Source organism: Zosterops lateralis (assembly GCF_965231275.1).
Source record: "Zosterops lateralis genome assembly, chromosome: 3".
Lineage (NCBI taxonomy): Eukaryota > Metazoa > Chordata > Aves > Passeriformes > Zosteropidae > Zosterops > Zosterops lateralis.
This window is the reverse complement of record NC_139764.1, coordinates 35,192,729-35,216,944: the sequence shown is the minus strand read 5'-3', so window position 1 is coordinate 35,216,944 and position 24,216 is coordinate 35,192,729. Positions and strand designations below refer to the sequence as shown.

The 24,216-nt window shown below is 37.8% G+C and overlaps 1 protein-coding gene across 1 annotated transcript in view; it reads left to right on the top strand.

The window, feature by feature from the left end:
* The window catches only part of HEATR5B (HEAT repeat containing 5B), a 55,224-nt gene extending 31,235 nt beyond the window's left edge, over positions 1-23,989 (top strand). Inside the window, exons 24-36 of the mRNA XM_083857129.1 lie at positions 392-643; positions 2,641-2,822; positions 3,910-3,978; positions 6,156-6,335; positions 7,012-7,249; positions 7,887-8,147; positions 9,051-9,178; positions 9,365-9,509; positions 13,984-14,253; positions 15,967-16,191; positions 18,137-18,288; positions 21,219-21,432; positions 23,038-23,989. Of these exons, the coding sequence (XP_083713255.1) occupies positions 392-643; positions 2,641-2,822; positions 3,910-3,978; positions 6,156-6,335; positions 7,012-7,249; positions 7,887-8,147; positions 9,051-9,178; positions 9,365-9,509; positions 13,984-14,253; positions 15,967-16,191; positions 18,137-18,288; positions 21,219-21,432; positions 23,038-23,342 (2,621 nt within the window). The 3' untranslated portion in view covers positions 23,343-23,989. The remainder of the gene's footprint in view (positions 1-391; positions 644-2,640; positions 2,823-3,909; positions 3,979-6,155; positions 6,336-7,011; positions 7,250-7,886; positions 8,148-9,050; positions 9,179-9,364; positions 9,510-13,983; positions 14,254-15,966; positions 16,192-18,136; positions 18,289-21,218; positions 21,433-23,037) is intronic.
* Positions 23,990-24,216: the final 227 nt, after the last annotated feature.

Here is a 24,216-nt window from a genome sequence, read left to right as displayed (position 1 = left end):
AATTCAAAGCTAAGCTGATTCTTTTATTCTGAGCCTGATAAGTCTTTTAATTCTGAGCCTTATCCTGTTTATTGGTCATTTAATGGGTTAATTTACAAAGCTGGGCAATTTAGATATGGAATTCAGCTATTGTTGGTAACTGTGGAGAAGCAACGTGATAGGAATTCATCTCATATCATGTAAGACAAATAAAGGGTCATTTAACCCAGAACAGATGATAACTATTTATTTTAATGATGTGCTCTTGCTTTTGGACATTAGTCAAATGTTTGTACAGAAGAATTAGTCTGTTCTGAATCTCACTATAAGGAAGGAACTCATGTCCTTAGCTGTCTTCTGTGGATTTTAACTGTGGCATGTTTTTCTTCCTTGTAATTGTTCCGTGTCATAGACATGAGCACTGCTGCTCCCTTGGGAGGAGGGAAGGATGAGGAGATGGAGAAGAAGGATGAGATGGATGATGACACAATGTTTACCACCTTGGGTGAAGAGGACAAGTCCAAGCCTTCAGTAGCACCTCGCTGGGCCACTCGAGTGTTCGCGGCAGACTGTCTGTGCAGAGTTATCATGCTGTGTGAGAATGCCAACAAGGCACACTTCGACCTGGCACTGGCTCGTTCAGCCAGACTTAAAAACCCAAAAAGTAATTGCCTGCTTTGTTTTTTTCTTCGTTTTTTATTTTAATTTTGACACCTCTTTACAGCTGAAGATTACACAACCAAGAAAAAAAATAATAAGCACCTATTCTTTCATTCAAATGTTTAAAACCAAAGGAAATGCCCAGTAGAAGTCAATAAAACTGTGTCTTTATAACCACAGAAGTTACAGTACCATGATCACAAAGAATGAGATTTTCTGGAACATACCAATTCTGAAAGACTGGTCTGCTTAGGGAAAAAAAAAAAAACTGTAGAGATGCAAAGCTTTTCTCAGTTCTGAAACAGAAGCAATAAACTTCTAGCTGAGGGCAAGCTGGGAGTGTTTTCAGAGTTTGGTGTAATGACAGCAATGAATTAAACTTGAGATTATTTTAGCATCTGCAATCTGAAGAGATGCTAGAAAAGAAAAAGAAGGGATCAAGCTAGGTAATTTAATTTTTGCTATGGCATTGGTTGGAAAGAGAAGGGGATGTGGGAGGGAATTATAAAAAGACATAGACTTTATAAAATTCATTCTCTTGGTATCCATGAAAGTGATAAATTTTAGTTTTTAAGCTCATGTTACAAAGAGCTTATGAGTTTATAGTTTTTATGAGCTTATAGTTTTGTGAGTTAGAGAATCAAAATTGAGAGGTTCTAAATGGTGCAGTAGTTTTGTGAAGAAATGTTTTTTAGATAGTGTGAGGTGCCTGTCCTTGAGTTGTCCATGTTTGTGGTTGTTTGGGTTCACCTGTGTAGTGCTCACGAGGACTTTATGTAGGATGAATATTGTGAGCATCCTAGAATGTGTGACATTGATGGATTTTGATATCTGTGTTGTTGAGGGTGTCCATTATGATATGGAAAGTTATCAGGTCTTTGCCTGTGTTGCTTTAGTGCAGCCTGGATCCAGCCCTATGCATTGCTTTTGTGAGAATCTGTTTTTTGACTTGATTTGAAGCCAAGGCCACTGAAGACTAGGAAGGAACAATTTCAGGGAAGTTTATTTTGTCATGACATTGTATTACAAAGAAAATAATGAAATAACTGGTGCTTATAGGGTCCTGCAAGAGAATTGCATGTCATCATCTGGAGAATTTTATCTCTATTTATTTAAAGTGAACTTTGATGTGATTGGTATCATTGTGAAAAGGAAAACTTAGTAAACTTCTGCCCCCTCTCAAAATGCAGCTTCTAAAATATTTGAATTTTACTGTTGTCTCTGGTGGTCTGAAAAAGTAACTGCAGACTTTACTGCAATTCTTCACTGTAGTTTGTGAGTGATTTTCTGTCTCTTTTTGCTGATAGGTCTCTGGAAAATTTCAGAACGTTTTCCTTGTTTACCTTGAGACTTGAAAATAAGCTTAGGCAATTTGTGGGTTTCATTAGTCACAGCAAATGTTGTTAAATAATTTATTTTCATGTTAGCTGTATAACATGTGGTAATTTCATGTTGAGAGTAAGAAAAGAAATAAAATGAATACATAAAAGAATAATAATCCTTTCAGAAATGCTATGAATTCAAGCTATGAATTTTTCCCGTCTACATGCTTACAGCCTTAGTTGTGGTTTTTGGGAGAACTAGAGGCATACTCAGTTTTGGGTGTTTAAGCTTGACATCAGCAGGGGTCACTGTAAGCATAGGACTCGACTAGGAGCAGGAATTGCCTTGAATATTTTCTGTATGTTTGGGGGATCATTCAAATTAGCTTTGCTAAATGTTTTAATATATTCTAATCTACTTTGCCACATTTACATACTTCATTCTATGCAATTGCTGCCCAATTTTTAAGGAATAAAAGTCATAGAATCACTTTGGCAGGGAGAGGGGAAGTGGAAAACAAGAAAGCAAGCTAGGTTACAGTCTTTCCTGCTTCCTCCATGCATTAAATGTGGACCTTTGAAAACAAATAGGTAAAATTCATGCATGTCAATGTTGCAAGTATTCATCATGTTAGCTATCTTTTAAGCTACTAAATAGTTCTTTCTGTTTTGTTCTAAGATGACTTCTTAGTGCTCCATCTCTCTGACCTTATCCGAATGGCATTCATGGCTGCCACTGACCACAGCAACCAGCTGCGCATGGCCGGCCTGCAGGCTCTGGAGGACATCATCAAGAAATTCGCTGCCGTTCCTGAGCCAGAGTTTCCAGGCCATGTCATACTGGAGCAGTATCAGGCCAATGTGAGACCTCCTTCATAAGCTCAGGACATTGTGTGTTTATGACAATATGCCAGTATTAGCTTTGAGAAAATTTTGAAATTTCAAAAAAGCTATGAAGAGATTTTTCCGTGTGTGAAAATGGGCTACAGAGACTCTCTTACCCCTTCAAATTTTATTTTTGTATCTCGTTCTAATTGTTGTAATTTAGTAGCTGATAAAATACAGTAGCTTGAAAGCCAAATATTGTAAGTTACATTTAGTTTTTGGCAAAAGTGGCAATTAGTATGTAGAACTAAGAATTGGAAAACATCGTTCACTCAGTTCTAGATTTAATCTAATAAAAATGTTTTCTTGGGAATTAATGAATGTACTTCAGTTTAAATGAAAACTACAGAAGCGTATCACTGGGAAGTGGGCAATTAAAGATTTATTTGGGGATATTATTGTGCTTTTTTTGTTGCATAGCTTAACTCTTTCACCCCTTTTGTTTTCACTCTGTCTTCAAAATCTTTCCACATACTTTTTAAAGGCAGGCTTTCATTCTTTTTGCTTCCTGCCTTTTTCTTATTCCTAGTGCTGTAACCATTGCTTCTTTCTCTTGAACTTAGTTCCTGTTGCTTCAGAAAAATATTGCCTCACAGCAACTGCCTAAAAGGCATTTTTTCAGTCAGTATTGGTGACTTTGTGGACTTAAAGGAAATCCAACCATAAACATTTAATTTCACACTACTGTTCCTTTGGACGTCAAATTGCCATTGGCTTATTGATCCTTAGCAGAAGTTGCACCTGTAACACTGTAATGATGAAAAGGATACTCATTAACAGAGGAGAGATAATACTATCTATTTCACAAAGGTAGTTGAGACTTAAAAACGCAATGGGCAAGCAGGCAAAAAAGTATTTTAAGACTGTTGTTAATGTTTAAAGAATACTATTGCAAATGTTTGTTAGACAGCAAGGATAATTTTGGGATGTAACTACAGTGCCAGATTTGGCAATCTTGTCTTGCTTGTTCTGTACTTGTCCTTGAGCCTTAAACAAGGTGAGACAAACAGTAATGTGTCCCTGTTATTGTAGTTGGATTTTTAACTTTTCTTCTTATCAACAGGTTGGAGCTGCTCTGAGGCCAGCTTTTTCCCAAGATACACCATCTGATATAACTGCAAAGGCCTGTCAGGTACAGTGGAAAATGTTCACATACTATCAGCAAAACTAATTTTTCCTATCCTTTGGAAGAAGGATGCAAAAGAGAAGTAGTAGCATCAAATGGCTGGAAGATGTTGTAACTTAAGCTGTGATGTTTTTGCAGCATCTTTCGAGTTTCCTAGCAATGTATTTTGTTCCTCAGATGTGCAGAAGTCCTTTTAGGGCGCTACATCAAAAAATGCATCTGGAACTAACTATATCTTCGTGTCAATCCTGCAAGAAAGAAGGAAAAAAAGGAAAAAACTCCTTTGCTTAATGAGACCAGTAGAAGTTTATTTACTGTCTTTCAGTCTGATCAAGTATTTGGATTACTGATAATTTACCTTTAAACACTAAACTTCCATTCAGTTTAATGCTCTATTTTAGGAGTTAGAAAATCTGAGCATTCTTATTACAGTCATAGTAACAACTTGTTAGTGAAAGTTTGTTAAGATTTTTTTTGCATGTGTGTGAGATAGTTTTCCTGTGTGAGATCTTATGTACTGCAATTTAAATCAACTATCAGCAACATAGCTGTAGTAGTATGTGGTTTTCACAGCTAAAGAAACTGCTGTGATTTAAAGCACTAGTTTTGTTAGCTATGCAAACAAAAGTTTTAAAATTATAACTTTTCTGAGTTTTGTTCAGTAAATTTGGGTCATCAGGAGTGTCATTTTGTGGGTTTTTTTTACGCTCTTAATTTTCAGCAAAACTTGCAATGGTAGATCAATTACGGTATAACTTGGTATCTATGCGTAGGAAAAAATGTGCTCATCCTTTCATCCTAATTTACAGAATGTTTCTGCATCTTTCAATGAAGAGGCAGTTTGTGTGAAAACATTTAACATTCCTTATAACTTGTCAAAATCTTATCTATTCAACCAATTTCAAAGCAGATGTGTGCACTTACAGGATCAAATGGTTGGAGATTAAGTTTGGATATTTAACTCTCTCTAGAAGTTACATGGACAGAGTTGAGCTTCCCTGAAGGAGTTGGATGTTGTTATAGTTTTATGTCATTAGTGAAACAGATGTTGACTTGCTCAGCAGCAGGATTGAAGCTGGTCTTATTCCTACTGTGAATGAATAACAGTTTTATGAGAAGTTTTCAACAGCTTTGTCCTGTACCTGTTTGGGACACTTCTAGTGTTTGTGTTTAAGTTATTTTAAATATGTCCATCACTCCAGGTCATGAGAGATTTCCTTCCCCAAAGGATTTCATGGAACTGAGTCTCTAAAAGCAAAATAAATAAATTGGAGATAGGTCAAAAATATCTTGAAAAAACAGTTTGTAAAACATGAACTGCTTGAGTTTTGGGAGTTTTTTTGCTTCTGATCCTCATTCTTGTAGAATAATCTCCAGAATAAGAGCAGTTCTTCTGAAAGAATTTGTCCCTTTTTCTCTTTGTAGAAAAGCAGCTGCATCAGAATTCTTCTATTGCCTACATTATATCTGGCATGAATGTGTTTCAGAGGACGAGTGCTAATGTGTAGCAGTAGTCAGGAGCAGCCCATCTGTGTGATGTTTCTTATTTTAAGTACCTGTTTGGATCCATTTAATTCAAATGAAAAGTTGAGAGACACCCAAGTGTCTGTCCACCATTGTAGACAGATTGTTCTAGGCATAGAACTGTGGATTCCAAATCATAGCTCAATCTTTCAAATGATTTCTCGGTGTCTTCTTGACATTAATAATTTTAAAGCTTCCCACTAGTATGGAGCCTTACATATTGATTTGAGATGTGAGGGGTTTTAAAGATATACTTTAGTTGGTTGCTGTCCAGAGCATTCTTCATAGAGAATCCAGTGACTCATTACCTGAATGAATTGACCACACACTTGGGAATGGGAAAAAAAATAATTGTATAACCTATTTGCGAAGGATCGAAAAATTTAAAACATATTTTCCATGTCTCCTGAATTCCCTTGTAATACGCATTGCAAATAGAGCCTTTATAACCATTCACCTGAGCAATTCTCTTGTCATGGGTGGGGAGAAAAAAAAAGAAAATCCTGATTAATTTGTCTTAAGCAGGAAGATAGTGGCTAAGTTTTCCTGGTGGTTGTTTTGGCTTTGGTTGTCTTACCATTTTAATTTTGTTTTTTTCATTTATAAGGTTGTTGGGGGTTTTTTGCTAGTTTGCAATGATTGTAAACTTTGTTGTCTAGGTATGTAGCGCTTGGATAGGAAGTGGGGTTGTAAGTGACCTGAATGATCTTCGCCGAGTTCACAACCTTCTTGTCTCTTCCCTGGATAAAGTGCAAGCAGGGAAAGGATCTTCTAGCCAGCTTTACCGGGAGAGCGCGACTACTATGGAAAAACTTGCGGTTCTGAAAGCGTGGGCTGAGGTAAACAGTGACCATTAAAGCTGTAAAACTTTGGAAACATTTTACAGTGTAATAGCGGCCTCACACCTCATACTGGCTGTACATGCTGTCCTCCTAACCTTTTGCAGTTCTACTCCTGGAATGTTTTAAACTCAGCATCTTTCTCTGCCATTCTGTTGAGCCATATTTACAGCGAGGCTTGATTGTTTTTTGTTTGCTGCACTTCCCTGTATAAAAATACGCACTCATACCCTGTCAGATTTTGAATTTCTTCCCATCTTACTGCTCTTAAACTTGAAAAAAAAACCCCACAAACAAGAAAGCAAAAACCCTAAAATCAAACAACCTTTAAATATGTTCTGGGAAAATATTGCAGTTACTTAACTGGTTAACTAACTTGTTAATTAACACTGTCAAGTGTTTATAATTGACACATTTTTAGGAAGAAAGCGTGTGGCTGGATTGTTTTAGGAAAGTCCCACTTATGAACCTCAGCATTACAGATACATATATACACTGGTAGAAATAAAAGAAAATATTTAAATAAAATGGAGTTGTATTGAAAATCTCTTTTCTCCAGTAATTTTCTGGTGAATTTAATCTGTGTGGAATTTGTTACATTTATGTGGGAAAGGCTGCTGCTTTTTTTTTCTTTTTAGAATCTCACAGCGCATACTTTGATGTGTTTTACTTCTAGGTGTATGTTGTTGCCATGAAAATTAAGAAAGAAGCAGAAACCAAGCCAAAGCGTGTTTCAAAGAGCACAGAGGAGGATGAGGATGATTTTGGTACCGTGGATGAGTTGCCACCAGACAGTTTGATAACACTTGTACAACCTGAACTGCCTGCGCTGAGCCGTCTCTGGTTGGCTGCGCTGAAAGATTATGCTCTTCTGACTTTACCAGCTGAATTTGCTACCCAACTTCCGCCAGATGGTATGCACTGAAATTTCTTCTTGTGTTCTGCAAAACAGAAAGAAAACGGTAGCTGGACATTCAGAATTATTCTATAAATTATTTGGCATGCGTGTTTTTTATACAAGTGATTAATTTCTGCCTGAGCATGTAATAGCAGTATTTTCTAATTTTGAATCTTTTTCCTTCAATTTGCAATGAACATACTCATTATTCAAATCACTGAGATCATTAAAACCATGTCTTTGTAGAATTAAGAGTACTTCTTCACCTCTAATACTTTGGTATCAAATGCAAAAATACATTGGTTGTATGAAAAACATACCCCCTGAGATTAGAGCAGACATTGTTTTACAGTATTTTACTGAATTAATAGTGAATGCTCTGTATGAAAAGTGCTGCAAGACCCGATGACTGTACTTGCCTTTCTTACTCTCTGCTTACTGCTTTATTGAGGCCAGTGCACTTTCTTGTGAGAGGTACTAATATTGCTATTATGGGAGAATTGCAATGTACTGCCACTAACAGGTATTACACTTGATTATGTTTGTGATCAAGCACACCAGGAATAAATATACTAATGAATTTAGAGTGCATGTTTTTTATCTGTTACTTGCAGAGAACTTCAGAATTTATCTTTGCTTTGTTAATTTAACAGGAGGAGCGTTTTACACTCCAGAAACTATTGACACAGCTAGACTGCATTACCGAAACTCCTGGGCTCCCATACTACATGCAGTGGCACTTTGGCTAAACAGTACAGGATTTAATGTGTCAGAGTCAACAGAAGAGACTGCTGCAGCACTGCCCAATTCTCAGAAACGTGCCACATCCATTATGTTAAACCAGACACCTGGAACTCCACCTACCACTAAATCTTTGCCCGAGATAAACAAAGATCGAATGCACTTAATTTTGGGTAAGAGTTACAGGTTTAGAATTCAGTAGCAGCACATTAATGGCATGAAACGCTATGAAAATGAGAAAAGATACTTTCCTTGAAATCTGTGAAGTTTAAAATTCATTACATGTCTGGACAGTAAAGTTTTGAAAATCTGTCTCATCCTCCCTCTTCTCTCTGCCTTCAGTGTTCTTTGTAGCTTTGACAGAATATTTGTCAGGGTGATTATTGTGATTTATGTAATTGAATAAAATGAGTAGGAACTGTTCTACACTGTAGTACAATGCAGAGGATACAAAATGTCATGCTTCAAAGATGCAAAAGCTCTGAGGTTAATTAAAATACACACCCCTATAAAAACATTGCTGGCAAGTCACATGGAGTAGCTTTTGCATCAGTTTCTCATCTGTGAGTAGCATTCACTGTTTTCCTTTGTTGTTACCTAACAGCTTTAAGTGGTGGATGTAATCTCTTATTCTGAGGAATGCCAGCAGTTTGCTGAGATATAGACTATTTAAATCCAGAATTAAGTGCCATATGTATAAGATGAATATTGCTAGATTTTTGGAGCTTAACTTCATTTCATTTGTCTTTACATTTAAAGGAGTTCAAGAAAATGAAACTCAGTTTACAACTGAAAAATTCATATATCTGACTTACAGATCTTTAGAACAAAATATGGATTTCTGTTCAGTAATCTTAAATTGCTTGTTGTCACAAGTAGTGGCGAAGACACGATGCAGGAGAGGAGGCAAATACAATTCTTATGCAAAGGCTGTCTTTTAATTGAAAGGAAGAAGAATTGAGAAAAACAGCTATCTTTCTGAAGTTATTAAGAACCTGCTATACTTAAAAAAAAATTAAAAAACATCTTGATTTTATGATGATATGAACATTCTTTTTAATTGTTGCTCTTTTCAGGTGTTAGTATACAGTTTCTGTGTTCCCCAAGACCTGAAGAACCTGTAGAGCATGTTACATCTTGCTTACAAGCACTTCATACTTTATTGGATTCCCCTTGTGCCAGGATCCATATTGCAGAGGATCAGGTAATGTATGAGCATGTTGTAACAATCAACTTTTTCTATATCTTGGTCTTTCATCTCTGATGATTACAAGAGCTGTAATTATTTTTTGTGTGAGAAACGTATTTGTTCATCATAAGCAAGTGACATAACAATTAGGAATTGTTTAGTCCTAATTAATATTTTTCCATGTATTTTGTTTCACTGCAGCTCCTTGGTGTTGAACTCTTGAGTGTGCTTCACCGACTCCTCCTGACTTGGGATCCTCCTTCAGTCCAGCTACTGGTTACAGGAGTTGTCCAGCAGATAGTAAGAGCAGCTCAAGATTATTTGCAGGAAAAAAGGAACACACTAAGTAAGATTCTGAAAACACAGTTTGCTTTGCAGAATATATAAGCAACAGGTTTTCATATTGGAAAAGGAACTTGGTTGCATTAGAGTATGGTTACATTAGAGAAGGAAAATGTGTATATTCCACAGGTAATTCTGGTTGTGTTCATAAATACCTGCTGATTTCTTAACTCTTGTAAGGTGTATTCTTTTTCTTCCTCTGATCACTCTCATTTCATGTCATGATTTTCATTCATTTTTCTGGAGTAAGATTGGTGCAAGTTATACCCAGCATACCCCTTATTAATACCTTGCTCAGTTTCCCTAATGTTTCTCTACTGACCGCCTCCTTAGCACTTCATTTACCTTTTTTCTGAAGTTTCATGGTTTAGCCACCAGTACATGGTATTGTGGTGCGTCCCTGGCACCACTGACATTCATGAGGTGAGTGAACTGCTCCTGAAACCAGTATGGAAAGTTGTCTGCCCAGGAGATCTTGCCAGGAAGTGGAGCAGACTTGCACCTGGGTTCTTACTTCACTGACATTCAGGGCACTCAGGGTGTGTCAGCTGCCAGGAGCTCTGGGAACAGGGTGTGCAGCAGGAGCAAGGCAGTTGGCATGGAAAGACATGCTCATGCTGCCCAGAAGTGCTGCTCAAGACTGTACAGGACTGCTAGAGTCAGCAGAATGATGGTAGTGACATACAACAACATGGTCTGCTGAATGAGAGGCAGTCACCTGTGCTCATCAGAGGTCTAATGGCCAGGTTTGAAAGTCAGATGAAAATGCTGATGTGCCTGTGCTCCAGAGGCTTGTCTGTGCAGCCAGGGCTGGAAGTGACACTGGTCTCACCTGTGAGACCTGAAGGAAATGCTTGTGAAGGTGAGCAGACTCTGTGGTGTCAGGAAAGCTAAATGGAGGAACGAAATGTTCTTCACAGAGGTCCTGCACATGCAGGAGCTGAAGTCCCATGTTTCTCAGAAGGCGAGACAGCCATAGGTTATGCTGGAATATGGCCCTGGAGGATGACACTTACATGAAGGGGGACAGCTGCAATACTGTGACTTCCAGCAACAAAAGGATCTATCTCCAGATATCCCCTTGGAGAACACTGTGGAGATCTGGCAAGAGAAGAGGAGCCAGCTGTCCTGCTTTGACAGATCGGAACTGATAACACTGAAAGGAAGTGAAGGGTGATACCAGTCAGGAGCCACAGGCTGCCTAATCAAGAAGGGGAGGTGAATGAAACCATGTTAAACCAACCCAAAGAAGCATTTCAGTTGAGCTGAGGGAGCCTCATGAGAGGCTTTTACCATCCAGTCAAGTGCTGGAAGGGTGACATACTGGAGGCTAACACTCAGAAGTGTGTGAAGCACAGGCTTTTTCAGTCCAGATGCTGGACAGTCCAAATAAAGGTGGGACTCAGTGGGTTTGCTGTGCACTTATACAGAAGAAATGGTTATGAAGGTTTATGGTAGTTCTGGCTGTACCAGCTATGTGATAGTGGAGGTAATAATTTCAAGGGAAAGAAAGAAAATGAGCAGCAGAGCAAAAGCGTTGGCCTGACTTGGAAGAATTTGACTTGTGCAGGGAGCTTGTAGATGAGATCTTGTGGTAAGCTTTCCTGAAGGGCAAAGGAAAGCGGCATCATTCATCTTTGGTGACAAAATAAAGCTCATTCACAATGATCATGGCAGGAGGCTGACTTGGCTGAACAGGTACTTTTGAGTGAGCTCAAATGTGATATGGAAGTGTATGGATGTTGGAAATGGGGACAAGCTGCCAAGGAAGACTACTGAAGGCTTTGTGGGTATGGAGGAGTGGAACTGGAAAAGCACAGTTTAGGTGGAGCTGAGACTGATGATGAATGTCCAGTGTGACAAGAACAACTTTTATAGATACCTTATCAGCAGAGGAAATTTCGACCTGCTGCTGAATGGATTGGGTGATCTAATGACAAAACACAGTAAAGGAAAAACTAAGGCACTATTATCTTCTTTGCTTACTCTTCCTGTGTCTAATGAGCAAGCCTAGAGGAAAGCAATGCTAGCTATAGCAGGTGAGCATCCAGTTAGGGCATGCTCACAAAAAAGCCAGCCATACCCTGGCACTGGCTGGGATGCATCTGAGGGAGCTGGCTGATGACATGCCAAGTTTGTTGCAGTCACCTTTCAAAAGCTGTGGTGCTGAAGGAGGCTTTCCAATGAATGGCAAAAATGCTGTGACTAACTTTGAGTAAAATGTGAGGTGGGGTTTGAGTGAACTTGCCAGTAAGCCTGTTGTGCTTGTTGAAAGGTTTTTGAGTAAATTTCTTTTGAAACCACTTCTTAGTACATGAAGTAGAAGAATGCAATTTGAAATAGCACAGGCTATTGGCAGAGGGCAATTAATGTCTCATCACCCTCTGTGATGAAATAACTGGCTTTGGAGGTGAAGTGGTGGATATTGTTTACTTAGACTTCTGCAAGGCTTTTGACCCAGTACTGTACAATATCATCGTCAAGTTGGAGGGATGTGAACTGAAAAGTAGGAGAATAATTTGTTGGACTGCTGCACTTGAATGGAGTTTAGTGATTCAAGTCTGACTGGCAGCTGGTTGCAACTGGTGTTCTTTAGAGTTCAGTATTGGGCCTGCTACTGTTAAGCATATGGGACAGATAGGAGAGAATGTACCCTTAGCAAATTCGTGGATGACCAAACAGGGCAAGTGGTGGGTGTGCTGGAGGGTGCTACTGCCTTTTAGGGGCATTTTGAGCTGTAGGTCTGAGAACCTGCTGAAGTTCTGCAGAGACAAATGCAAAATCCTGCATTTGGGATGGAATGTGCATTGGTATAGGCTGGTGGGCAGACAGATGGGGTAGCAGATTTGCCAGATGAGGAGTTGTGTGTGTGAACCTGTGGTGTGAAACCTCTGCAGTGCTGACCACTCCGTTATTGGGCTGTGTTAGAAAAGCATGACCAGTGGATTAAGGATACAGTTATGAAGATGCATCTGGAGCAGTGTCTAGTTTTCTTCACCCTTCCTCCTCATTCTGAGTAAGACAGATGTTGACAAAACATGAAGGAAGTTCAGTGGAAGTCCACTACACTGCTTAGGGAGTGTGACCTGTAAGGAGAGGCTTAGAGTGCTGAACTTACTTAGTCTGCAGAAGAGAGGGTTAATATGGGATAGAATAGCAATCCTCCTTCTTAGAGGGGATTTAAAAACAATGCCAATCCAGAGACTTCTGAAAGGCATGTGGTGGAAGGACAAGAGGCAATGGACACAAACTGCAGCACTGGAAATCCAGATGGGATACAAGGAAAAAATAAGTCACTGTGAGAGCAGTGAAGCAGTAGAACAGGTGCCCAGGGATATGGTATCTCTATGCTTGGAGATACTTAAAACTTGACCAGCAGTCTGAAAGCTACTTCCTGAGGTACTTTTAGTGACCTCTTCCTTTTAAGAGACAGTCTCCCTGTTCAGTCATCCCTTTACCATTTCTTTAAAAATCTCATATTGGATGTACTGTTTCCATCTTTGGCTAGGTAAATTAGTTTCCAAGAGCAACCTGGCAAATAGTTCATTGATACCTGGTTACGTTGGGTAGGTCTGCCAGGTTTTCTGTTACCTGAAAGAAGTGAAGTAAACCCTGGAGAAGATTCTCTTATTAAGGAAAATTACTATCTTAATCTGGCACAATGTACTCTTGATAAAAGAAAAAAAAACACCCAACTGATAGCTTTTGCCCATTTTCCATGTAAAAACAGGGAGAAGATTTTGCTGGAACTTGAGGAACCAGCACAACTGAAAATGCAGGCTCTGTTCCTTCATATGAATTAATGGAATTGTTTACTGTCAGCCCAGTAAGCTGCTTTTTTCAGATTGATGAATGTGATAACAGTAGCAATCATTTAAATTCATAGGAGCTCTATAGGGTAGTTCAGGCCAGCTTTGACTTACTGAATCTCTGTTGCTGTTTAATGGGAGAAGGAAAGACTGCAGCTGGCCAAGCTGCCATCAAAAGAGAGACTTTTTGAACTGAATATACTCAAATCATGAACTCAGACATAGAATCCTACAGTGCTTTTCTGTTCTCTTATTTCATAATCAATTTAGGGTAGAACAAGATTTTGTCAGGGTGGAACATTTAATAGCTATTAAATTAAATTAAATTTTAAAAAAATCATCCTGGCTGTCTATTTGGAATTGATTGCTGTTAATTTTATGATCAGTTTTAAGAGAAGCAAAGTAATTAACTGTAAGACTACATTGTGCAAGACTACATTTGTTTTCTAGTTCCAGAATGATTTTTAATAAATATTGTTGCAATCACAATGCTTTTAAACTCCTTAAGTCATCCTAACTAAAATTTAGTCTGACATGAGCCATGTTTGTCCTCTCTTACTGTAAAGCAACTTTTTCTTCTTGATTTTTAACTTCTTTGTGAAGAGTGTGTCATGTAATCTTTGGTATGGGATCTTAACTGTCTCCTCAGACATTTATTTCCTTTTTCAGATGAAGATGATAATGAGGAAAAAGAAAATCCTCTTGCTTTAGGAGAAGGAGGTGAGAGCGGTGGTCTCGTGCCTGGAAAATCTCTAGTCTTTGCAGCCATGGAATTGCTCATGTTTATCCTGGTACGACACATGCCCCACCTGAGTTCAAAAGTGTCGGATTCTCCAAGTCACGTTGCTGCCAAATCCCACCTCTCAGAGGAAAGTGCTCGTCTCGTGGCTGCCACTGTTAATATTCTGTCTGACCTGCCTTCCCTGTGTTCTCCAGCAGGTAAGGCATTGTAACAGAGTATGTGTGAGTGGTAGCACAGCGAGGAGATGATGCTCAAAACAGACTGTAAATATATTGATCTGAATGCTTTAAGGGCTAGCTTTAATAAGTATATTTAGGTGATTAACTAAATAAAAACTCTGGCTTTTCCAGTGAGCAGCATAAAAGAAAATTTGATTTTTACTTTGCATGTGTGCTGCAGATTTGCTGAGGAAATTAGTTCTGTACCAATCTGATTTTATTGTTTTTACCCCCTTTTTTTAATGCTTTTGAAACCATTTGGGCAATTTTAGTCATTGTTGAAGAACAGAGACATTTTGGAGATACTTAAATTCCTGAAAAGTTTATGAAAAGCAGCAACTGTATGAAAAGACAATCCTACTGAGGGAAAACCAGCACAATTCATCTGTAGTACACTTGGGCTTGCAGCCGTTGGCTGTCAGTCATTTCCAATGTGATTATAAACTAAATGGAACTTTTTTCTGCCCAGGAAGACTGTCATGAAGGATGTGTGTAAGCTGGGACAATTGCACTGAGTGAAGTTCATGGGTAAAGGACACAATTACATGGGGAGCTGTGCTATTTGACTTTTGCTTTTTGGAGAGAAAATTGCTTAACAGTTGTCTCAAGAATCTTTGGGAAGTTTCACCCAGTCATATAGATAAAGACATTTTAAAGTTGGTCCCCTAATGAGGTGCACTGCAAATAACATATTTGGACAAAGTTATGCTCAAAAGACAACATGGCCTGTCTTCAAACAGAAATTTGTGAATTTGTGTCTTCTTTAAGGAACAAGAGATTTTGGAGTCATGCCCTGTTTCTATTTGATTCCTGATATATATATATATATATATATATAAAATTTTTTTTTTTGTCAGGATGATGAGAAAAAGAGTGGGGAAACAAAGAGTAACTATTACTTCTGTGTTGTCTGAAGTCAGGGTGTTACTCTCAGTATTTGGCAAGTGGCCACTGCAAGTAGCTCAGAAACTACTGTTAGTTTAAAGAGCAGCCCCTTCCTGTCATAATTGTTCTACTTCATGTATTTATCCTCACAGCATTCCCAGAAGCAGGAAAATGGCAGGATTTGTGTTTCTACAGATGTGGGAAAATGAAGCATAGAAGAGATATGGAAAGAGGCTTGACTTGATTTTACAAGCCTAAACCAAACAACACTCTTCTTTCAGTCCTCTAGGGGCTTAAAATCTGCATATGTTACTGAAACTCCTACAGCCTTTGTCCAGGATTTGAGACACCCAAACAGCTTCCTTACTTTGCTTGTACCACACCCCATCTTACCTGGCAAGTGCTGTAACTTAGTTTGGATACTTGTTTCCAGACCTTTTATTTTTGCTGTTCATAGGACCCTAGTGAGGTGTAGATCCTTTTTTAAAGGTACTTAGCAATCTGGATGACATACCATGTATCAAATGCCATGTAGGACAAAGCTTTAGTAGCTAAACCATCATTTCTGAACTGACAGCAGCATTTCAATTGTTGGCTTGTATGACTTGTGTTATGATACACTTCAGTAGTACTGATGAATGAATTTGGTGATAAATTGTTGAAGGACACATATCACTTGTCACCTGAATTGCAGTTTATCTCATCTCCTTTGTCTCCAACCATATGCATCCATATTGGGAAAGACAAAGAGGTTATCTACCATACTTTAGAAATTCTATTTTATCTTTTTTTTTTTCTTTTTTTTAGGGTGTATGACAATCTTACCCACTATCCTATTTCTGATAACAAGGGTATTGAAAGAAACAGCTGTAAAGTCGGCAGATAATCAGGTCCCACCTCCAGTCACTGCAGCTCTTCAAGGGATAAAAACTATTGTTACTCTTCCAACAGTCAAGACTGATGAAACTCAGAAACAATGGACAGGTCTTATCCGCAGCACTCTGGCATCTATCTTGGAAGACTCTCAGTCTGGTAAGTGCTTTCCCAGTGCAGGAGTTAAAACTGAAAAAAAAAAGGATTTTCTGTAATGAAAAGGCAAGTGTGGTATCTGCCTATAACTTAATGTAAGACCTGAATGAGCAAAACTCCTCAGTTGCTTAATAGATTTTATTGAAGAAACGCACAACATTGGCTTTAACAAAGTAGTTACATCTCAGGAGTTCCACCTCAGATTTGTCCTCGTTTGGTCTGTTTTCTTTGACAGTGTTGAGTGTAACCTCCAGTTAGAAGATCTCCCTTTTGCAATGCATCTGGCAGCCCCTGCCTCTCAGGTTTTATGCTGGCACAAGTCATTTAGTCTTAATGACAGTCAGTGTTAAAGTGAATGAGTGGGAAGGCAGCCACAGATAATTGTGGCAAGGTTCATACTGGAGTAGGATACTCACAATACTGTTAAAAGCTTTCTTTGGTGAGAAAGAAATCCTGGCCAAAAAAATCCCTGTTACTCACCAGCACAATGGTTACTGTCTCTTCAGAGAACTGCAGACCAACTCTTATGGTGCACATACGTGCTTTGCCTCGCCCTTCAAAAAGTGAAAAAGATGTACAGTCTTAGCTGCATAGTTAGCAGAAGAGAGACACAAAGATTTTCCATTTGCATAGTGGTAGTCAGCGAGAAAAACATCCCATTACATTGTCAAGGAGCCATTTGTAGAGAGTGAAGAGAGGCTTGAATGGAGTTACTCATGTGAGAGATGGGGAAAGAGGAGGTAATTGCAAATGATTCTAAAATGTCCAAAGGGGGAAGATCACTAGGTTTGTGTTAACCAGGCCAGACTTCTAATTTGATTTGCCACATCAGCTCTTGTTTTCTAGCCTTTAATTACTGTAGAGATTTCACAGGCCCTCTTTCCAGAAACATCACTGGCTGGAGGCCTTTTTGCAGGCTTCAGGAATTTTTCTTGGTACCTTGCAAGAGGAATGTTTTCCTTTCCAGTCTTCTTTGAAGTATGGTAGATCACACACACAAAAATCTAAGCAAGGTCCACTGCATTCAGTTTCAAACCTCATCATTCAATGGAATTTAAACAATGTAAATTTAAAATTATTTAAATAATGTAAGAAAAATTGTCACTAAAAATGCTCGGAGTAGTTTTTTGAAGTGAGGTTTCACATTATGGCTAAGCCAGTTGAGTGACCAGCTGACATCTGTAAAGGGCAGTCATGGTGTTTTTCTTTTTTGCTGACTTATATATACTGTTTCTTAGTGCCTCTCAGGGGAGAGCAGAACCAATGTGGCCACCAAACCAGCAGAACAGAGCTTTTGATATATTTTCTTACAGTTCATATATAAATATACCTATTTCTATTCCTGTTGTGAATTTATTAATGAGATCTGTGAAGACAGAGCTTATGCAAGGAAAAAAAATTGTGACAATGGCAAATGCAGGCTATTTGAAAAGCAAGAAGGGTTAAAATAGGACTCTTCCTGTTGGTGACAGTTGGCTTCAGATCACCTAGTCTGTTCTGTGAAACCTCATGTTAAGTAAAAGTTGTTGCCATGCTGGGTATCTATTTCTTACTCTGCTGTATTAGCTGAAGACAATAATTTTTAAAAGTGAAGTAGATCTTTAATTGGGAAAGGATTTAAAAATATCTTTTTTTCCTCTTGTTTCCACACGGAAAACAAAAGCATGACTTGGTCTGAGAAAGCGTAGGTGATGATGTTTTCCTTGGTACTTAAATTTCAGAAAGATTGACTTACTTTATTAAAACAACTGTTTAAAATAGAGTTGCTCAGATTTCTGTCTGTCACAGTCAATAATGACACTGTAATAAGTAAATGCATATCCAGTTGCAAGTAATTTCAAGTACATATATTTCCTCTTTGTGAGTTTATCTGTGTTCACTGGCTTTTACTAAAAATGCTAAAGCCTTTTTGGAATAAACTAACAGCATGTTTGGTTTTGTTTTTCAGAAGCCTCTAAACCTCTTCTTGATGAAGTAAGCATACTTACAGCTATTGCTCTCTTCCTCTGGTCAGCAAGCACTGAAATAATTGGAGTGCAGTCTTTACAAAATGGATGTATGAACAGATTTAGAAGTGCATTGAATTCTTCTGATCCTTGGGTAAGATCATGTTATAGGAATGTGAATGATATGCAGCCACCAAAAACTAATTGTGATATATTTAACACATTTCCTGAGTGTTTTGTGATGCCTTTACTTCAGGGACAGATACTGCAGTCAAGCTAACTAGAATTTTAAACAATACATTATTGAAACTCATGAGCAAAATAACCCAAACTTAGTGCTTCTAGATCAAGTGTTCATGGCCTTGTGCCAGGTTCTTGACTTCAGCTTTTTAAAAGGCAAAAACCAGTCTTTGGTATATGAAGTTTTATCAGATGAAAGGTTAGTTACCATAGAGGGGTGACATTTTTGCATTAGTGTTGATCTTTTATAATGCAAACTAAACATAAAATTACAGCCCAAATTTCTGATTAATTTTATATTTGTTTGTGCAAAACCTGTGCTTATTTTGTGTGTTCAAAACTCAGTTTGTGAGCAAAAATACAATTTGTGGCACCGTCAGAACATCTAAGATCATGATTCATTTGTCTCATGATTTCACTTCTGCCCTTTGGCTTGCCCTTGTGAAATGCCTTCTGAATTATTTTGTCATTGGAGAGGAAAGTTGAAAAGTTGTAGACTGAGTTGGTACAAGCAGGCTAATGCACTGTATGGATAGTTGAGCTTAACTTTTCCAGCCATGTATGGATCAGTTTGAATGGGTATACAAATCTGCAGGTGGGAGATAAGGAGAAAAATCTATGATGTTTCCACAAGGAAACACTGCAGAGATTCCTGAGAAGAAAAACATGCAAAAAATGTGGATGTGTTTAGGGTCATGGCGAGGCATTTAAAATTCCTGTTTAGACTGATAATTCTCCATAGCAGGGCAGGTGTTTTCCAGCATGAACATAAAATTCAGTTGATTCTGAAGCCTGACTCTGGCTGAAAAGCTACTTAGAATTTTATTGTGTGAATAGAAACGTCAGTTTTATTGAGCGTAACTTTAATGTCGTACTCTCTCTCAGCCCTGTACAAACATGAGCAGTGAGAGAGAACTGTCTCTCACCCTCTACCCTGCTGGAAAGCTGCCAGTCAGCTGGAACTTACCACTATTTTTGTCACACACAGAGCAAGTTTGGACAGCAGCCAGATGGTGTCCACTCTCTTCTCACCGATGTACAGAGCATATACTCTGTAATACTTGTTGTGTGTTCATTCTGGCTTTTTAAATGTAAAATATTCCTTGGTGCAGTCAGTAATGAGACACCTGTTTGTAATAAAAGCAAGATCGTGATTGTACTAAGTGCATTGAACTGATTAAGGAGAAGACTCTTCCAAAGAAACTACTGATGGCTTAAAAGAAATACAGGACCATTTTTGAAACTATTACCACATGAAAAGGTCAAATATCATGTATAGTAATAACCAGAAGTCTGGTGAGCTCAATTCCCTTTTGTTCCAACAAGATAACTCAGTTGAGAGACCCAAGTGTTTCAATCCTATTGGGCAAGTTTTGCATGAGAGTGTGACTCTTATGCTTTGAAAAAGCTCTGATTTTACCTTTCAGAAGTTTTTGTAGACTTCCCTGAATGAACAATAGTCCGAAGTTTTATATTACACAGATCAAAGGAAAAAAGCTTGGATGAAATTCTGCTGTCAGATGCAGTCATGAAACTCTTTTCAAATATGGCTGCTTTTAAAGAAAATACTTTTCCTCCTTATTTCAAAGGCTAATCTAATCATCTTTAACAGCTAATAAGGAATGAAGTTTAAAGAAAGACAGAAAGAGAAGAGAACTATTTGTAACAGTGTGGAGAGATAGAGGTAAAATTTGTTGAAAAGGTCAAAGATAATGGTGAGTAAGGCATTAAGGAAAAACGCTCTTCTGTGGAGCTCTGTTATAAAGCATATAAATGATATGAGAACTGTTATTATTTCTGACCTATATATTGTATAGAAAACCTGCAGCTGTATACTATTGAATTAACAGTAATATGAGCTGCATAACTCGTATTTTATTACCAGTAGTTTTTACGATCTATGATTTTTATTCAATATTTTTATTTATATATCTATGTTTCCAATAATCTGTGGATCTCCTCATAGATCATTTTGTGCAGTAGTACTTCCTCTAGAACATTTCTGTTCAGCATGTGCTTGATAACTCATCCTGTTAGGACTCAAGTGCAGTTAGAAAACATGTGCCATGTTTTATCATCACATTTGTTGTGAGGCTTCACCTTTTCAAAAATCCTGGGTTATTTGTGTGGGATTTTGGAGGAAGATCTTTGTATGGTCCAAAAAATGCTTTCATGAATTCATCTGAACAAGATCATCAGTGAGTCATTTTCCCAAACCATGGCTTTAATAATCTCTGCTTTCCACAGAGAGGTAGGAGGATAAAAAAATGAAATAGAAGGATGGGGAGAGCATTCTGCGATCAGCTTATAGTATGGCTACACATATAGTCCTAGGCTACTAGCAGCACAAAATGAGAAACAAGGATGGACAGGCCTGACACTTTTGGCTACAGCCTTCCTTTGTTTTAGAACAAAAAGATCACTTTGTTCTGAGTCATATTTATGGGCTGTGTTGCCCTTCTGGAACTGGAATAGCATATCACGATTTTGAAGATTAAGCTACTATTAGAGCTGGTGGTTCTGAGACTTAAAGATGTAGTTCAGTGTGAACTGGTGGGACTGACTTGTGTGATATTAACTATGCCTTTATTTTCTCAGAGTTTATATTGTTACTGCTACTTAGTAACTGCATGTTCTTTCTAATTTGCCTTCCTTTTATTGAACACTGGGCTAATAATGCTTTATTAGATGGGCTGTGCTGCTGCTTTCCTCTTACTTAGTATGTTTCCTTCCCATTTAGTAGTCTCATTTTTTTTTTTTTTTCAGTCGGAGATAACAAAGTTTATTAATGCCCTAAGTTAACAAATAACTTTGAGGTCAGTGTATTTATCTTTATTTGATTAGGTTCAAGCCAAGTGTTACCAGCTTCTGCTTTCTGTGTTCCAACACACCAACCGTGCCCTGTCAACTCCATATATTCATTCTTTGGCCCCTATCATGGTTGAGAAGTTGAAAGCTGTGGAAAGGAGCCGCCCAAACAATAATCTGGAGCTTTTAGCAGTCCAGGAAGGAATTAAAGTCCTTGAAACACTGGTTGCCCTTGGCGAGGAGCAGAACAGTAAGTATTCAGGTTTTGTAGAGAAATGAGTAATGCTAAAATAGAATGTTGAACATTAGAAATGTTGCAGTTAGGAACTTAATGGCATAGTCACAAATGGACTATGTGTGCAACATGCTTTTGTAACTCCAGTGCTAGACCTTTTGTATATGTGAACTTGCATACATATACAGCATGATATGCTGCAGCCCTTGCATTTCTGGTGATTGCAGGAAAAAAAAAAATCTAAGCATGAACTGCAGTAATGAGTGATATTTTATTCTGTTTGGAAATTCGTATTTCATGCTGTTTAAATTTACCTTTTCTCATTGTTAACTTTAATTATTTTAGTAGACTTTTATCAAGTTGCTTCTACCAGCTCAACAAGTTTTATCTAAAGAGCCGAAGAAATTGAACTATACTGATCAGAGTATCCTGATTGTAGATGAAGCAAGATTCACTAGATAGAATACATTATTTATAGTTTATCTATGAGTTAGTTATTCTTCAACTGAAACAATGTGTATTCTGAAGTCTTACTGTCTTTGACATTTGACTTCAAATGCTGAAAAAGTTCTTTGTAAAAATACTACTGTTGGTTTTGGGTAGGGGTTTTTTGAGGTTTTTTTGGTTGGTTTTTGTGGGCTTTTTTCCCCAACACACTCCTTGTTGGAGTTTCTCTTTTTTGATAAAATACTAAATTTCTTGAACCTCATCCTGCTTCTGAAACAGTTGTTTGAAACACAAGTGAAATGAAAATGAGAGAGTAACTGAAACAAATGCGGAAACAGAACATCTGATTTTTTTTCTGGCTGGAGACTATCACCCCATGAGTATGAATTAGTCAGAAATTTAGGGGGAAATAACTAATATTCTGGTAATCTAAAACAATTTAATTAAATGAGTTACCATTAATTTTTAACTTCTTTGAACTTAAAAAGTACAATTACCAGCTTACATATTTCAAAAGTGTACTTACATTCTTTCTAGGTACAAAAATTTGCCTTGTTGCTTAAGTTTAGCTGCCGTTTTTATTCTCAAGGTCAATCCAGTTGATCCCTTTGCCATTTTGGACTGTGGCCTTCCTAGGTCATGCTAGCTGAAGTATAGCTGCCTTGCTGGTTTTTGGATTAGGATCTCCCAGATCAATACAACATAAATAACAGCAAATAGCTGTCCCTGACTTCTTTGTGATCTTGCATACTGACATCTGTTCAGTTATGCTCACTGGGGAAGTGGATACTCAGATTCAATTGAATATCCTTTCTGTCTGCCTGAAAAGTGGTTTGAAATCCTTTAATATGATAGGCAACCTACATCTTACAATCTTTCATCAATGATCTGCAATTGGATGGTACAAAAGCATCTCAAAATAAGCATCAGTATCAACATGACTGTAATGAGCAATTATAGAAATCTTAAACCCAGTCCTGGTAAGACAGATTGGAGGGATCAAAGCACAGGAAGCCATCTACATTTCATTTGTTTTAATTTGATAATTTTTTGATTACAATTTCTGATGTCAGTTTTGCAAACAATATTGCCCTTATCTGTCTAGTAACTATATTTTGTTTGTTTGTTTCATTCTCTGATATGGTAATTACATTTTTTTTCTTTTATTTTTAGGAGTACAGTTGCTTGCCCTCCTTGTTCCCACTCTGATCTCCTATTTACTGAACGAAAATGCCTTTGCTTCTGCATCTACAGCATCTAAGGATCTTCACGAGTTTGCACTTCAGAATCTAATGCACATTGGTCCACTTTACCCACATGCTTTCAAGACAGTGATGGGAGCTGCTCCTGAATTGAAAACACGTCTAGAAACTGCAGTCCGAGCAAGTCAGGCCAGCAAAGCAAAAGCAGCTGCTAGGCAACCACCACCCACAGTACATTCCACCCCGACAATTAAACTGAAAACTAGCTTTTTTTGAATTACTTTTATTATTTTTGGACCATTAAGTAGTCAGAAGCATTACATTATCCCTGCATACATGTCTAATTTTGTGTAATTTGTATGTGAAAGGCTGTCTAATGGAGCTTTGTGTAATTACTTGAAATCCATGCATTACAAGGGAAGTGGTGTTACTTGTATTTGTATAGATTTTTAGGAAATTGTGATCATATTTATGAATTTCTGTTATAAATTATCCACCAAAAAATTATTCTGTATCTAAATAGTTTTATTTATTTTTAAAAGCTATCTCAAACCCTCCAGTAGTTTTTGAAATCTGGTGATTGTTATCCTACAATTGTGCCAACACACTAACACAGTGGGGATGGAGAGAAGAGGAAAAACTGTTATGAAGTACTTACCCTGAACCATGGGGAATTTCTAGTGTAGAAGTATGATTTTTTCCTTTTAAAAAAATAGTAGGGAAAGGGACTTTGTAGATTGTTTCAGCTTGCATGAAAAAAAACAACCCAAAACCCCACAACAAAAGAATTGAAAAATTTCAGCCTTTTTTAAGGTGAATGATCAAGCATGCTGTCTTAATGAGTTGTCCTTATTTATGTGGTGTGTATCTCTTTCAAATCCGTTTCCATGCTTGAAAATGAATAAAGGATGCAAAGAATCTAATCCCCTATCTCTTTGAATATAAATTTAAAAGAATGCACTGGAAACTGAGTTTATAAAGAGAACTGCCTTCTATCTGCATTTTTGTAGGTGTAGATCTTGGCCCTTGTAAAGTGCTCTGTGTTTGCAGTCTCCCTGTTCTGCCAGCAGCTGGTTGAATATGTGATGAGTCAGCGCTCTGCCCTTTGTCCAGACTCCCAGGTATTTAACCTTCCTGCTAGATTTTAGTT